This window comes from Myotis myotis, unplaced genomic scaffold, assembly GCF_014108235.1.
Source record: "Myotis myotis isolate mMyoMyo1 unplaced genomic scaffold, mMyoMyo1.p scaffold_m19_p_1, whole genome shotgun sequence".
Lineage (NCBI taxonomy): Eukaryota > Metazoa > Chordata > Mammalia > Chiroptera > Vespertilionidae > Myotis > Myotis myotis.
The window spans coordinates 161,212,354-161,229,550 of NW_023416313.1; the positions used below are offsets into that span (position 1 = coordinate 161,212,354).

The 17,197-nt window shown below is 40.4% G+C and overlaps 1 protein-coding gene across 5 annotated transcripts in view; it reads right to left on the reverse strand.

Annotated features, from left to right (window-relative positions):
• The window catches only part of UBR1 (ubiquitin protein ligase E3 component n-recognin 1), a 143,504-nt gene continuing 126,307 nt past the window's right edge, over window positions 1-17,197 (reverse strand). For all 5 annotated transcript variants that reach the window (XM_036299006.1, XM_036299002.1, XM_036299011.1 and 2 more), the window contains 4 exons: window positions 13,527-13,604; window positions 5,306-5,476; window positions 3,478-3,579; window positions 1-1,552 (listed from right to left, as the gene is read on the reverse strand). In XM_036299006.1, the coding sequence (XP_036154899.1) occupies window positions 1,411-1,552; window positions 3,478-3,579; window positions 5,306-5,476; window positions 13,527-13,604 (493 nt within the window). In that variant the 3' untranslated portion in view covers window positions 1-1,410. The remainder of the gene's footprint in view (window positions 1,553-3,477; window positions 3,580-5,305; window positions 5,477-13,526; window positions 13,605-17,197) is intronic.

Genomic DNA, 17,197 nt, shown 5'->3' on the forward strand with positions numbered 1-17,197 from the left:
TGCATCATCAATCACTTCACAAATTTTTATTTGCTTGCCTTTGCTGAGCACAAAGAAAGTAGGAAAACATTTACACACATATATGACACTAATCACTAAAGGAAAAATAAGATGATCTTTGAATGCATCTTTCAAACTCCTAACATTATTCCACATACAACAGAAGCTAAAATGGAAGATTTCAACTTATCTTCTGTCTGCTGTTTACATCACAAGTTCTTGATAAAAGTTAAAAGTTTGCACAGATTTTGGAGAGCTTGATTATTTATAAACAAGATGGCTCAACCACAGCATGTTATAACAGGACACAGACTATTGATCACATGGCTTTTTTGGTTGTTTGTACTAGTCATAAAAATCAGTTTATGAAAAGGTTACACACAGATAACAAATGAAGGATTAGTCTTTTATAAAGACATAGGAGGTTGTAGAATTGGCTTCAATTTGATTGTCCTAACTTACAGCTGTCATGCTCTGTTCACTGAGGGAATTTTCCTTTCTTCATTCTATAGATAGTTTACATCAGAACTGCATCAGATTTCTAAGAGTCAAATAGGATGGTACCACATCACGAGATAAGTGAATTCATTTTAGAAACTTGCCTTTGGAAAATGGAAAGTATAATTTCAAAACTCAATGAAGTTATTTGTGGTCAGAGGTGAGGATTATAGATAGACTGTCCCATCAGGGATGAATAATAAATGCACTATCCTAATACTGGCAGAAATTTGCCTTAGAAGTGGCAACTCAGTCCATATAGAGATTTCATTTAATTTCTAACTGAAACAGTAAGTAGCACACTAGGGTATTTCCTTAAAAGAGAAATGACTAAAAATTTACTTTTTTGGGAAAACTTTCTCAATTACAGAATTCTCCAATTGAAGCATACTGAATGATTTCTGCAATTCCTCTTTAGCTGCAAGAAGAAAATCACAGATTATTAGAATCTTGTCAGTGATCCAATGCTAGCCTAACTAGCATTAAATCGGGGGTGAGGGTGGGAACCACCAATAACAAAATTGCAGAGTTAACTAACATACAATAATGTCCAAAACTGCTTGATGTGACTTCATTGATCAGGGAGATGAAATGAAATGGGATTAGAAAGGGAAGTAAGTTTTCTGGATATATTAGCAGAATCAGACACTTGGGGTGAAGGAGCATTTCTTTAGTGTTCTAGAACATAGAACAGATTAGTTTATGCTCTTCTTTTCCTTCAAGCATATGTTCACTAATTGAAAGCAATACTCCATTAAGGAATATTTTATTGATTTATATGAATCTGGGCACAACTGGACAAGGAGCAAAAGACCCTCCAACACTTCTACAGCCCTCCAAAAGGTCTCCATAATTTTGAATCAGTCTTCATTATAGTCTTCATTCGTGATTGTCCCGAGGCAGAGCTGGAGCTCATAATAACTGCCAGTTGAATCCAAATAACATCTGATTCGTTTCCTGGCTCCTAGCAATCTCTTCTATTATGCAGTGTTGTTGCCACACCAAATGGAGCTTCCGATATCTCTCATGACACAAATGAAGGGGGTTGCCTCTCCTTCAGAGAAAAACAACAACAACATGTAAGTTTGATCAAATAATTGTCACTTTGTTGCCTAAATTAGCCTGAACTCTTGAGTTTTCTTTGAGCTGGGAGGAATCACCAGGACAGGGTTTTAAAAGGGATATTTTCCCTTCACCATTGATCACTAAGAACCTAATAGGTTATTTAGCTATTGAAGCAGAAATTTACTCCTTGATTATTCAGAAAATAGGTATTCCATGAGCATTATGAGACCTCATTTAAATGGCCAACAAGGTTTATAATTTGAAGCAGCTCTTTTTTAGGTGGTTAGTCTGAGTGGAGCTCTAATGGCTTTTTAGGTTCATCAGCTTTGATTTCTGATCTTTGCATAATAAAGGTTAGATTTGAGATGTAACACTAATCCCTCAAATTATATTCTGCTCCTCAGAAATATTTGGTTATAGCTGCCCTTGTGACACAATAAATTTGCTGGTGATTAGCACATATTTAAATCAATTTACTCCACAACAATTCTAAGGCTGCACAGTTGGTAACATTATATAACAACTAATCCAAAATGACTTAAGTTTGGCTGTTGCCAATAATGGAGAATTGTGAGATTCTCATTCCTGAGGCACTCGAGTATCTCAGCTAGTTGGGTATTTCTAAACTGCCTAATTAATTTTAAAATTCTGCTTCTTTGCACCTTTTTGGAACAAATCAGATCTCTTATCCTCAGTCAATAACAACTTTCACAACTCAGATTTTTTTTTAATCTTCACTTGAGGGTTCTTTTTTTAAATTCTTTATTGATTAAGGTATTATGTATGTGTCCTCATTCCCCCATTAGCCCCCCTCCCCCATACCCTCACCCCCTGTTGTCTGTGTCCACTGGTTAGGGGTAAGGGGGAGAGATCGAGGGTATTTTTCCATTGATTTTTAGGGAGAGTGAAAGAGAAGGAAAGAGAGAGAGAGAAACATGGATGTGAGAGAAACACATCGATTGGTTGCCTCCTGCACAAGCCCCGACCAGGGCCCGGTTTGGGGAGGAGCCCGCAACCAAGCACGCGCCCTTGACCGAACTGAACCTGGGACCCTTCGGTCGGCAGGCCGATGTTCTATCTACTGAGCCAAACTGGCTCGGGCTTTTCTCAGATTTTTAAATCCCAAAGAGTGTCTCTACAGGTCAATGCTGTCACAATAAAAACAAACCTCTATATGATAAAAGAGGTTCCAAACCCCTGCTAATTCCAAGTAATATATAAATATATATATTTTTAAAATATATTTTTATTGATTTTTTTACAGAGAGGAAGGGAGAGGGATAGAGAGTTAGAAACATCAATGAGCTAGAAACATTGGTCAGCTGCCTCCTGCACGCCCCCTACTGGGGATGTGCCTGCAACCAAGGTACGTGCCCTTGACCGGAACCGAACCTGGGACCATTCGGTCCGAAGGCCGATGCTCTATCCACTGAGCCAAACCAGTTAGGGCCCAAGTAATATTTTTTAAAAAACCCACACTTTCAATTAAACAAAGAGACAATTTACTGTATGGAGATCTAATCTTTATCTGTGTGTACTTTTGTAACTATTGTGCCTTATTTCCTCTTTCTCATACATCATGAACAGTCTCCAGTACCTAACACCAGGAACAATATAGAAAAATTCAGCTTCTAAGTATTTTGCTTTGCTAAAGCAAAGAAGGCTGATGTAGCTGACTAATAAAGAGTTTCAAGTATTGCAATGGAAACAATGAATATCCATTTTAGTCTGAAGTCTCTCACTGAACATTCCAGATTTCTTTCTTTATATATTAGTGTCAATTAAATCTAATTAATGATGAAGAATGGTTGATTAAAACAAACAGAGCATGCAAACCAGGACAGTTGGTATCTTAAAAATGTTGGAGAAGTATTACTCTTAATGTGACTAAAATTAAATAAAAAAAACTCTTACTTCAGGCCAGGATCTGTTTCACCATATTCATCCAAGTAAGGAGCCGGATAGGCACAGCCTCTGGCTTTACCTTCAACTAAGACCACTCTGCATTCTCTGATTCTGAAGGACAACCAACCAAGAGGAAGTAATATTAAGTGCATGTGTGCAAATGATAGGCACTGTATCAAAGTTAATCTAAAGAAAAGACAGCCAATATCTGTTAGGAATTCAGTATAAAGAAAATTATACATAAACAGATAAACTGTGTTTTGTCTAAATAAAGAGAATAAACATTACTCTATTTGTTAAAGCTATGAGAAAGCATCACTGGATTTAGAGACATGGAATCAGTAATACTGACTATATACACTGAAGAGAGAAAGGAGACTATCCTACTCGAGGCATAGGTAACCTAGGAAATGGTGACTGGAATAGTTTCTGTTATGTTTCCTGACCTATGAACTGGGGGGGAGAAAGCTAAACAGAAGAACAGCACCACATCTCCCAGTCTGATAACCTCGGGCCAGGAAGGTCAACTAGGTAAGTGTCAAGCCTTTCCTGGTTTGAACCAACCTCCAACAAGTGCCACTTTGAAGTATTTGGGACTCTAACAGCAGAGAAATGGAGACACAAAAAATAAGGCTTGTGTACACAGGTGATACGTACTATAGAGAGAAATTATAAAATGAACTAGGTAGTGGTTTTACTCGCTGCAGGTTCCCTGGAAGAAGAAAATAGGTGTTGGGGTTTGGCTTCCACACAGTCATCCCCTCATCTAACTGATGCCTACACTGATTACATATGCCATAGACAGGGAGATATTAGTGCTTATATAAACAAACACTATATTACACGGGGGAAATGGAAAGAAAAAGGACAAGCATCCTTCTCAATTTTATCTCACAAGACCAACTTGTTCTCTCCTTTCATAAATGAGTGACTATTGTACTACTCTCAGTTTTTTGCAGAGAGAACCAGGGAAAACACGGCTGATTGATAGAGGAAATGAAAATATTCAAAGGACAACCTAAAGTAACAATTTACATATACTTTAAAAATATAAGTTTTAGGATTCTAAGCTCTTTCACTATATCTTAATATTACACAATTCCAGAGTAATCAATACAAAGTCTGTTATATTTAAGATTTTCCACAAATAATCAAAATCTGAACAACATTCTACTGAAAAAAAAATTATCTTTATTGTTGAAAGTATTACAGATGTCCCCCCCTTTTCCCCACTGACCCCTCCCCCCCGACTCCACACCCCCCATAGGACAGAATCCTACTTAAATTTTTTATTTTTTACTACTTATTTTGTAACTAGAAGCCCAGTGCACGACATTTGTACACGGTGTGTGTGTGTGTGTGTGTGTGTGTGTGTGTGTGTGTATGTGAGAGAGTTCCTCAGCCCGGCCTGCGCCCTCTCGCTGCAGACATCCTGAGAGGATGTCTCGGCGGACATCCTGAGGGGTTTTTAGCACTGCTGCAGAGGTGGGAGAGGCTCCTGCCACTGTCGCTTCACTTGCCAGCCGTGAGCCTGGCTTCTGGCTGAGTGGTGCTTCCCCTGTGGGAGTGCACCGACCATCAGGGGGGGCAGCTCCTGCGTTAAGCGCCTGCTCCCTGGTGTGCGTCACAGCGACTGGTTATTCCACCAGTCAGTTGATTTGCATATTAGGGTTTTATTATATAGGATAGCTTCTCGAATGCAATCTCAGGTGAATAACTGGTCTCTACTCTAACTTGTGATATAATTTCCTATCAACACACTGATGTCATAATGGCCTCCAGATTGAATCCAAATTCCCTAAATTCATTATGAAGCTTTCAGAACACACATACTCACTTCAGGAAAATGCAGACTCCAGCTCCACAGTGAAGTGCATGAAAAATGCAAGCTCCAACCTCTTCCCCATTTACCGTTTCTTGGCAGCAAATGTTCTGAGAACACAGTATGGTCCCACAGAAAAGACAAAGGACAGGGTTCTTTTTCTCATCATCTGCAGACCGTGGGCACCTCAAAAGGGAAGAAAACATTCAGTATGGCAGAAGAACAAAAAAAAGCATGATATATCTAGTTAGCATGAAACATGTTCCCATCACTGGCTGCTTTGCAGCAAAGATAGCTCTTAAAAGACAAGGGAACATTTAATTGCATGATTCCTCTTTAATATTTTCCCCTAAGAAGACTTAACAACAAAAATCTTCTGATTAATCCATAGTAAGAAAATTTATTATTAAATATAGTATCCTGATAATTCTTATAAAGCTTGACAATTAAATATGCTTTGAGATTGAGATTTATTATAGAGTCCAGTCTTCATCTGACATGGCCAATTTATAGTCAACTGCTTCCTCTTGATTCATGTTTAGTCAAGCTTGTGTCCTATGTTGGAGGAATATGACAATATTTTTAAATCATAATTTGCAGTAAGGGTTCAAACACATTTCTCCCCATTTCTTTGAGGTATTAAGATCTTTAGGATTGAAATGAGAGACTGCAGTCTTTGAGTTGATGGCCCCTTCCACCTGGAAACACAGAAAGTCTTAGGAATAAAATAGTGGCCCTGATCGGTTTGGCTCAGTGGACAGAGTGTCGGCCTGCAGACTGAAGGGTTCCAGGTTCGATTCCGGTCAAGGGCATGTACCTTGGTTGGGAGCACATCCCCAGTAGGGGGTGTGCAGGAGGCAGCTGATTGATGTTTCTCTCTCATCGATGTTTCTGACTCTCTATCCCTCTCCCTTCCTCTCTGTAAAAAAAATCAATAAAATATATATTTTTTAAAAAGTGATAGAGTTGACTTACTTGAACCTAATAGTACTTTGAGATCCGATCATTTTATATAGTGGCATGGTACAGCCTTGCTATAATGCCCTCAAAGGGAGCATCACTTTTTGAATTAAAGTGATAATGGTTTTCTTTTAAAAAGGAATTTCCCATGCTCCTATCTCTGCTGTATACTGAACATAATAGAAACATCAAAAATTCCTTAATTTGGGCAGTAAAAAGTAAATGAAACCACAGTAGAGACCCAGCAAGGCTCTATTGTCTAATAGGAGCAAAGGGACTCTGCGCATAGGTCTTCCATTCCTGTCTCCTGTAGATGACAGAGCTGTTTCCACTTCCAGGGGGTTGCTCCAGAATGTAATCATAGCCCTTTTTTGATAAAGCCAACATCTTCTTTCACTTTTAGCACAGGATGGCTGATTCTGAGTCACCAGCTATTTTATAGAGAAAAATAGCTAAAGTATAATAACTGAGCGGCCACATTACACTGAAGCTGGTTCAGTCTTAATGTAAACTAGTGGTGACAATAAAACTGGAAGAAATCATAAGATTTATTTTCATTTTTACTTGAAACCGGTAAGTAGGAATATCATCCAGGAGGACCTTCATTGTGATTAATGACTAACACTCTTTTCAGATCCTCCTAAGAGCCAACAGCATGATAGATACCTTTTAGTGCCTGGGAGAAAATACCTATTCACTGGGCTTTGGGATAGCAATCCAGCCCTAAGATTATGAAAGTCAATGAACTTAAACTGGATGTAATCTTTGAAATCATCTAACTAATTTTTTGAGGGCTGAGAGATAAAGTGAATCAACCACTTCTTTAGTTGGCTGACCTTAATCTTCATGAGACAAGCATCAAGGAGCCAACACCAACAGCAATTCTATCTGGGAGCAGAGCCTGGACTATAAACTGCCTGAGCCCTGGCTGGGCCCTTTAAACCTCCTGGCGTCATGGCTCAAAGCATTCCTTAGTCATTTTTGTAGGGCAGATTCTTAAAGTGGGCCAAAGAAAGGCTCTTTAAGCTCTCAAAATGTTCCTAAACAGCAATCCCTTACTTTGTTCCTTCAAATGACAGCAAGTTATTTAACACATGATTAAGGACTACTAATCGTCACCTTGTACAGTAACTGGTATCCTTAAAACAAAATTAGAGTTAGTCGTGTTTAGTGGGAGTTGTAATTAATTTAAATTTACTAAGAAGTTTGGTTGCAGGACAATGCTTGGTAACATTACAAAACTCCTAAAGGAATTTTGGAATTCGGCAATTTGGGGAAAAGGTGCTTTCTTACTAGTATATCATTCACAAAGTGTTGAATGGGCTTTGACATTCAGGCTGCCGAGATTTTTGCCTTTTAATTACAAGTCACTGTTAGTTTCATGTCATCATTATCAATCTGGTTTGCTATAGGTGGTAGTGTGATGCCAATTGAATGCCAAGGATACATAACTGCATCAACAGGAATTTTGGCTTATTATTTTCAAGACATGATGTGCTGTGATTAAAATATGAAATATTCACATACCAATGGCTAAAGCAGATATGAATATAATTTCTCCACTCAGTGACACTGGTGGTGTACTACTACTTATGAATTTATGCTATTCAAGTAGTTTACATCAGATTATGGCAAGGTAAGTGTAAAACAAAAATTACTGTTAACTTTAGAGGATGTTATTTTATCATAGAGAATCATGTGTTTAAGCTCATATTGTTCTCTTACAAAAGTAACTAACACGTAATTCACCCATGGTATTAGTAATGAGTAGAATATAATTTGTTTATTCTGCTTCTCACCAGTCCTAATCATACAGTGCTTTTTAAAATTTTATTTTAAAGTGATAAGTGAAAAGGAAGATAAAGAAAAATTTTGAGAAACACTGCTTTGAGTAGTGTTTAATCTGACTGAGTTAGAGGGGCTTGGTACCAAAACAGGCTAAGGGGGTATATTCCCTCTTTCCCTTATCCAGGCTTGAACTTGAGTTACAATGCTATTATTTGTTTTACTGTTATAATGGGATTCTATAAAGATTTTGTTTGGGGGAGAAAAGGGTTCTTCAGTGTTTTTTTCAGTGAATCAATGTGGTCACCACACTGTAATGCATGTAAAACTGTTTAAAGATAGATGAATAAACAATGATTCTTACAATGGGGGAGGGGGGATGGAGGGAGAGCAGGAAAGAGGGAGAGAGAGAGAGAGAGAGAGAGAGAGAGAGAGAGAGAGAGAGAGAGAGAGAGAGAGAGAGAGAGAGAGAGAGAGAGTTCTTGTAGCTTTAAAAAAAATTGAGGAGGGATGTCATAGCAGATGGGGGAATAGGGCGCTCCAGGTATCAGTTATTGATCTGGCAAGAATTGACTGAAGCAACTACTCCGGAACTCTGGAGTGTAGATGGACACTCGCAGCGTCCAGAGGAGTACTTGACAAAGAAAGAGACTAGCAAATTTCAGCAAATCGCAGCGTTCTGTGTCGTGACCAGCACCCCCAGGCCTGTAGCAGGTAGCTGTGGGGGTGGCTGCCCGCAATCCTGGTGGGGCTACTGGATGGGCAATAGGAAACTAATCCTCAAAAATCAGGGTCGTATGTTCTGCACGGCAATTCATTGCCGGGCTGGACACAAATTGATCGTTGTTTCAACCACCATAGGCTGAAGTAACTTCTTTGGCAATGATGGTGAAGGGAATTAGACAGAATATTCTTTTTTTCTTCTTCTTTTTTCTGTCCTTATTGGATACAGGAATTTAAGGAAATCTTTGTCAATTCACTGGCTTACCATAGAAATAATGATACAAAGCCTTCAGTAAACACACAACAAGGAATAAAGTCTTTGCAAATAGTGTAGAAAAGTCACTACTAGTGACAATGGCAGCCTTTATCAAGTGACAAGGGCAATTCCTGGGGCAGTGGGGTGGGGCAGATTATCTGATTTCCAGAATTACTAGATCATAATATTCAAAATGTCCACTTTTCAACAAAAGTTACAAAGCTTAGAAAGAAACAAAAATCGATGGCCCATTCACAGGAAAAAAAGAAACTGATAGAAATCATTCCTGAGGAAGCCCAGACATGAGGCTTAAAAAACAAAGACTTTAAATTAGCTCTCTTAAATGCGTTAAAAGAGCTGAAGAAAACCAATGACAAAGAACTAAAGGAAATTAGGAAAATATATGAAAAAGTAGAAAATATTAGTAAAAAGAAATTATCAAAAGGTATGTGCCCCTGTCTGGAATCAAACCCAGGACCCTTCAGCCCGCAGGCTGGCACTATCCACTGAGCCAAACCGGCTAGGGCAGAATCAGTAAGTTTTAAGGCAGGGCAATTGAAATTACTGAGACAGAGGAGCAGAAAGAAATAAAAATTAAAGAAGTGAAGAAAAAAAAGGAACAGAGCCCTAAGGGATTTATGAGACACCATCAATCATGCCTACATACATACACATTACGGGAGTCCTAGAGACACACACACACACAATATTAAAACTAAGCTGATATCAATTCAAACTAAATTTAGGACATTAATTGTAATCCCTATGAACACCCAGCAAAGTTGCAGGGTGTAAGATCAACACATAATAATTAGTTGTGTTTTAATATACCAGCAATGAACAATACAAACAGGAAATTAAGAAAACAATTTCATTTATAATAACATCCAAAAGAATAAAATACCTAGAAATAAATTTAACCAAAAAGGGAAAGACTTCACAGTGAAAGCTACAAACATAGCAAAAAGAAATTAAAGGAGACCTAAATACAGGAAGGCATCCATGTTTATGATATGGAGACTACAGAAATGGAAAAGCCAACCTTCAAGTTCATGTGTTACTGCAAGGGATCCCAAATAATTAAAATGAAAAGGAAAAAGCTGGAAGGCTCAAATATTACAATTTCAAAACTTACTACAAAGCTACAGTAATTAAAATGTATGGTACTAGCATAAGAATAAGACATACAGACCACTGGAACAGAACTGAGAGTTCAGAAATAAACCCAAACATTTATGATCAATTGATTTTCAATGTGGCTGCCAAAACTATTCAATGGTGAAAAATAGTATCTTGAAAAACAGTGGTGGTGCCAACTGGACCCAGTTGAAAAGAAGAATGAAGCCCTAACCAGTCTGGCTCAGTGGATAGAACGTCGGCCTGTGGACTGAAGGGTCCCGGGTTCAATTCCAGTCAAGGGCACATGCCCAGGTTGTGGGCTTGATCCCCAGTGGGGGATGTGCAGGAGGCAGCCCATCAATGATTCTCTCATCACTGATGTTTTTCTCTCTCTCTCTCCCTCTCCCTTACCCTCTGAAATAAATAAAAATATATATAAAAAAGAAAGAAAAGAATGAAGTTGGACCTCCTACCTTATTTCAAAAATTAACTCAAAATGGATACACATCCTACCCTAGCTGGGTTTCTCAGTGGTTAGAACACCAGCCTGCAGTGCAAAGGGTCTCGGGTTTGATTCACAGTCGACGGCACAATACCTTGGCTGTAGGTTCCCCAGCCCTGGTGGGGGTGCAAGCAGGAGGCAACCAATCGATGCATCTCTCTCACATCGATGTCTCTCCCCCCCGCCCTCTAAAAATCAATGGAAAAATACCCTTGGATGAGGATTAAAAAAAACAAACAAAACCCCCCCTAAATCTAAGCGCTAAAATGATAAACCTATTAGAAAAAAACAGGAATAAATCTTTATGACCTCAGATTTGGCAATGGATTCTTTAGCACTGACATGAAAAGCCCAAGCAAAAAAGGAAAAAACAGAGAGAAAATGGACTTTTATGAATCAAAGGACATTATGAAAACACAACCTATAGAATGGGATAAGTTACTTGCAAATTAAGAATATGATTAGTGTTTAATGTCCAGAATATATAAAGAACTGTTAACAACTCAACAATAAAACAGTCTGATTATAAAATTGGGAAAGGACTTAAACATATACAAATGTCCAAGAGGCACATGAAAAGATGTCTGACATCACTGTCATTAAGGAAATGTATATCAAACCACAATGAGCTACTATTTTACAACCACTAGAATGGCTTTAATTTAACAAAACAGAAAGTAGTGTTGGCGAGGATATGGAGAAATAGGAGCCATCGTATATTGCTAGTGGGAATGTAAAATGATACAGTGGAAAACAGTTTAGTGGTTCCTCAAAAAGTTAAACATAGAATTGTCATAATAACCCAGCAATTCCACACCTAAGTAAAATTACTGGAGGAAAATTAAAATACATGTACACACAGAAACTTGTAAATGAATGTTAGTAGTATAATTCATAGTAATCAAAAAGGGGACACGATTTTAAATGCCCATTAGTGGATGAACAGATAAAAAAATTTGAAATATACAATGAAATATTATTTCTCTAAAAAACAAAAAGTACTGATACATGCTACAACTTGGATGAAACTTGAATACACTATGCTAAGTGAGAGAGGTAAGATACAAAAGGTCATACAGAGTATGATTCCTTTTATATAATACTAGAGGCCTGGTGCACAAAATTTGTGCACTGCATGGTGGGGGAGGGGGTGTCCCTCAGCCCAGCCTACACCCTCTCCAATCTTGGACCCCTCAAGGGATATCTGACTGCCCTCCCCTGTGGGATCAGGCCTAAACGGGCAGTCGGACATCCCTCTCACAATCTAGGACTGCTGGCTCCCAACTGCTCGCTTGCCTGCCTGCCAGCCTGATTGCCTCCTAACCACTCCCCTGGCTGATTGATTGACACCTAACTGCCCTCCCCTGCCGGCCCGGTCTCCCCATCTGACCTCCACTGCCGGCCCAGTCGCCCCCAACTGCCCTCCCCTGCTGTCCTGAACGCCCAAAACTGACCTCCCCTGCAGGCCATCTTGTGGTGGCCATCTCTGACCACATGGGGTGGCCAGCTTGTGTGTTGGAGTGATGGTCAATTTGCATACTGGTCATGACTAATTAGCATATCTGGTTGTGAGTGTGAGGGCTTCGTGGCCAATTTGCACATTACCCTTTTATTAGTCATGACTCATTAGCATATCCAGTCATGACTGTGAGGGCTTCATGACCAATTTGCATATTACCCTTTTATTAGTATTATTAGTATAGACTAGAGGCCCAGTGCACAAAATTTGTGGACAGGTAGGGTCCTTAGTGGCTGCTAGCTGCAGGCCAGGGCCTCCCTTCATTCCGTGCTGCCCTCTGGTGGTCAGCGCACATCATTGCAAGCAATTGAACTCCCGAGGGGACACTTTGCATATTAGGCTTTTATATATATTGACTAGAGGCCCAGTGCATGAAATTCATGCACTGGTAGGATCCCTAGTGGCTGCAGGCTGAGGCCTCTCTCCCTGCCCCCGGACCTCCTTCCCTTCCCCTGGCCACCTGCCAGCCCCAGGACCTACCTCCCTTCCCCCAGCTGGCCTGTGAGGGGACAATTTGCATACTACATTTTTATTATATAGGATATCCAGAATAGGCAAATCCACAGAGATAGAAAGCAGATTATTGATTACCAGGGGATTAGAGAAGAGGGGGATGGGGAGTAATTATTTAGTGGATACAAGGTGTTTCTCTGGGGTGATGAGAAAGCTTTGAAACTAGAGAGGTGGTGGTTACACAATATTGTAAATATACTAAATGACACAGAATTATACACTTTATCACGATTAATTGCATGTTATGTGGTTTTCACTTAGAGGAACCAGTTAGTGACCCTGAAACGGCAGGAAACAAGAGCATCCCCAAGAAAAGAGAAAATTTTCTTCAAAGGAGGAGCCACTCAGCAGTGGACCTGAAGAAGTGGCTGGTAGCAAGACTAGCAACTCCATGAAAAAGAAAAAGCACCAATAGCTATGCCAGGAAGATTAGAATAGATAGTACCCTGGTGGGTTATAATCACCCACAGTGCCCCATCCCGATCTCCCAATAAAAACAAATTCCTAAGAGTTGAAAAAAAAAAGTTTGCTAGTGGTGGTGTATATATCAACTGCAAGCTTAAACAAATTTTAATTATGTATTTCTCTCTCTCTCTCTCTCTCTCTCTTTTTTATTGATTTCAGAGAGCAAGGTAGAGGGAGAGAGAGATAGAAACATCAATGATAAGAGAGAATCACTGATTGGCTGCTTTCTGTACACTGTGCCCCCCCCCCCCCCCCCAATGGAGACCGAGCCTGCAACTCGGGTATGTGCCCTTGACCAGAATTCCAGAATTGAACCTGGGACCCTTTAGTCTGCAGGCCAAAACTCTATCCACTGAGCCAAACTGGCTAGAGAAAAATATATATTTCTTCTTACCTGAAATGAGAAGCTTGATTTAGAAGGCAGCTATAATCATCAGGAAGCTCTATCAAACTATTTCTTTTTCTAGGGTACCTAAAAATACAATTTAAAAGGCAATTTTATTAGGAAATAAGCCCAGATCAAAAATTGAGCAATAAAAAAGAAAGTCTTAAAAACAACAAAAGGACCCATACTTGCAATCCACAGTTAATAGATTCCCACTGCTACTAGATTAAAGGCAAATTTCTCAGCCTAGAATTCCAAATCCTTCATCAGCTAGCTTCCTTTCCAAACTCAACCTCCTAAGACTAAATTGTTTCAGCTAGATTTCTATACTATCTAGGATGGAAACATAAAACAGTGGTTAAGAACACAACCTTTGAAATCAGACAAACCTGGTTACAAATCCTAAATTCTCTGACACCTGACAAGTCACTGAACATAAGCTTGTATTTCCTGGTCTGAAACTGATGATGAATATATTATATTTTCTTAATCAAAGGCACACCATTGATTTAATAACACTTTTTTTTTTTGGGGGGGGGGGAACCATAAAAGATTCATGTTGATTTAAGAAATGTTATACGGAGATCAAGAAACATCATGGAGCTGTTGAGGGCTCAATAAGACATTGAAATGAAATATAATATACTTAGTACTTGATGCATGTTTGTAAAAGTTATTATACATTATCACCATACTAGATACAACAAAAGCCTTGCTTGCTGCCTTGGGGAAGGTCATCTGAATAACATGGAATTCTCCTCTCAAACTTCAAGCAATCTAAATTCTCTAATTCCTTCTATGTTCAGCTAAAAATTATTTCCTCTAAGACTAAACTTGTGTCATTAAGAATCTTTTACTCTTTAAATTTCTATAGCATTAACAGTATATTCCATATACAGGAGTGGGCAAAAGTAGGTTAAATTACCAGCCATCATTACATAAAAAACAAATCATAAGTAAGGATACAATATAATAATAAGACAAAAAATATAAATAAATAATACAATAATCTATCCTATCTAATAAAGAGGGAATATGCTAATTGACCCTTACATTGTCACAAAGATGGCGGAACCCACAGCCAATAAGGAAGGAATATGCTAATTTACTGCCTCGCCCTCAAATATGGTGGCGCCCACAGCAAATAAGGAAGGAATATGCTAATTGACTGCCCGCCCTCAAAGATGGCGGCGCCCACAGCCACAAGATGGCGGTGCCCAGTTCCCTCAGCCCCACCAGGGTGGCAGGTGCGTGGCAAGGATGGGCCCACTCCAGGCGGGTCTGGCCTCTCTGCACGCCTGCCTCTGGAGTTCTCCCAGTCTTCTCAGCCCCCCAGCCACCCAGGGCTGGCCCAAGGCACAGGCAAGCCTCAGGTGGCGGCTGTCCAGGGCCACCCGAGGCTCAGGTAACCAGGGCCGGCTGAGGCTTGTGCTGCCGGCAGTGGGAGCAGCAGAGGTGTGATGGGGTGTCACCTTCTCCTGATAGTTGGGTTGCCTCCCGCCCCTGAGAGCTCCTGGACTGTGAGAGGGGGCAGGCCAGGCTGAGAGACACCCCCTCAGTGCATGAATTTTCATGCACTGAGCCTCTAGTCCTATATAAGAAAAGGGTAATATGCAAACTGACCCTAACAGCAGAAAGACTGGGAATGACTGGTCACTATGACAGACACTGACCACCAGGGGGCAGATGCTCAATGCAGGAGCTGTCCCCTGGTGGTCAGTGTGCTCCCACATGGGGGAGCTCTGCTCAGCCACAAGCCAGGCTGATGGCTGCCAGCACAGTGGTGGTGGTGGGAGCCTCTCCCGCCTTCTCAGCAGCGCTAAGGATGTCCAACTGCAGCTTATGCCTGCTCCCCGCTGGCAAGTGGACATCCCCCGAGGGCTGCCAGAGGGATGTCTGACTGCCAGCTTGGGCCTGATCTCCCAGGGAGCGGGTCTAAGCCAGCAGGTGGACATCCTCCGAGGGGTCCCAGACTGCAAGAGGGCACAGGCCAAGCTGAGGAACACCCCCTCCCCGAGTGCACAAATTTTTGTGCACCAGGCCTCTAGTAATATAAATAAAAGCGTAATATGCTAATTAGACTGGACGTCCTTCCGGATGACCTTCCAGATGAAGCTGGGGCTGCGAGGGCTGAGGTGGCCACCGTGGCGGGTGGGGGCTGAGGCACCTGCCGCCGCGGCGGGAGCCAAGCCCCTTGCATGTATTTCATGCACTGGGCCTCTAGTTTATAATAATAAAAGTATAATATGCTAATTAGACTGGACGACCTTCTGGACGAAGCCGGGGCTGTGAGGGAAGCCTGAGTCCCGAGTGCCTGCTGGCGGCCGGAGGGAAGCCCGGATCCCGGGTGCCAGAGGGAAGCAGGTACCAGCAGCTGGGGAAGGAAGGCCCACTATTGCACAAATTTCGTGCACTGGGCCTCTAGTTAATAAACAATAATACAAGAATAAACTGTGTTTTATGTACTCACAACTATAAACATACTTTTGCCCACCCCTGTATTATATGTGTGTGTGTGTGTATGTATGTATATATATATATGTATATATATATATATATATATTTTTTTTAAATATATTTTATTGATTTTTTACAGAGAGGAAGGGCGAGGGAGAGTTAGAAACATTGATGACAGAGAAACATCCATCAGCCGCCTCCTGCACACCCCCTACTGGGGATGTGCCCACAGCCAAGGTACATGCCCTTGACCGGAATCAAACCTGGGACCGTTCAGTCCGCAGGCCGATGCTCCATCCACTAAGCCAAACAAGCTAGGGCCCCTGTATTATATTTTATCCTACTTATGTCTTGAATTTATGTATATAATTCGATTATAAACTACACATTACAAAGCTCTATGTGTTATGTCTTTTAACTCTCCCAGAGTATTTAGTATCATGCTGGGGAAGTAGCAGATGTCTAAAAGGTACACAATGAATTAGAACAAAGGAAAAATGGTATGAGATTAACTAGTCCTAAAATATGTATGTACTCATCTTCTAAACTTTTTTCTACTTTAAGATCTTTCTTTTCTTTTTTTTTGTAGCTTCTTGACCCCTTCTGCCATTCATAGGGCCCGTCTGTCCCCCCCCCTTTTTTTTTTTAGTTTTATTGCTTAAAGTATTACAAAGGGTATTACATACGTCTCCTTTTTTCCCCCACCCTTGACAATCCGATCTTTCTTTTCTTGGTGATGCGAATACTACTGCATCTGAGCACAGGAGCTGGATCTGTAATCTCTAAATCACTAAAGCTGGGTTAAAACAGGTTAAATTACCAGCCATCATACATAAAAAACAAATGGATAGCATGTGCACATTTACAAGGAAGGTGAAAGAGTTCAAAGGGTGAGAAAAGATGTAAAAAGAAAGTGGCAAATGTACATTGTCTCACAGTGTTTGCTTTAGTCATAGAAAAATGGTACTGGTGTTATATTTAAGGCTGAGCAGGTGGGTTTCAACTCCTCTGCTTGCTTATTGATGCAATTCAATTTAAATAAAAATCAGACACTGTACATAATATAAGCCAGGCCCTGGAGGGGATACACAGAAGATAAGCGTGCAGTTTTGGCCCTTGTTTACTGCTAGTGATGTAGTGTACTGGCACGTACACATGCACACACATGCCAACACACATTAGACGATATATTAGGATAGGCTTTTTGGAGGAGGGGATATTTG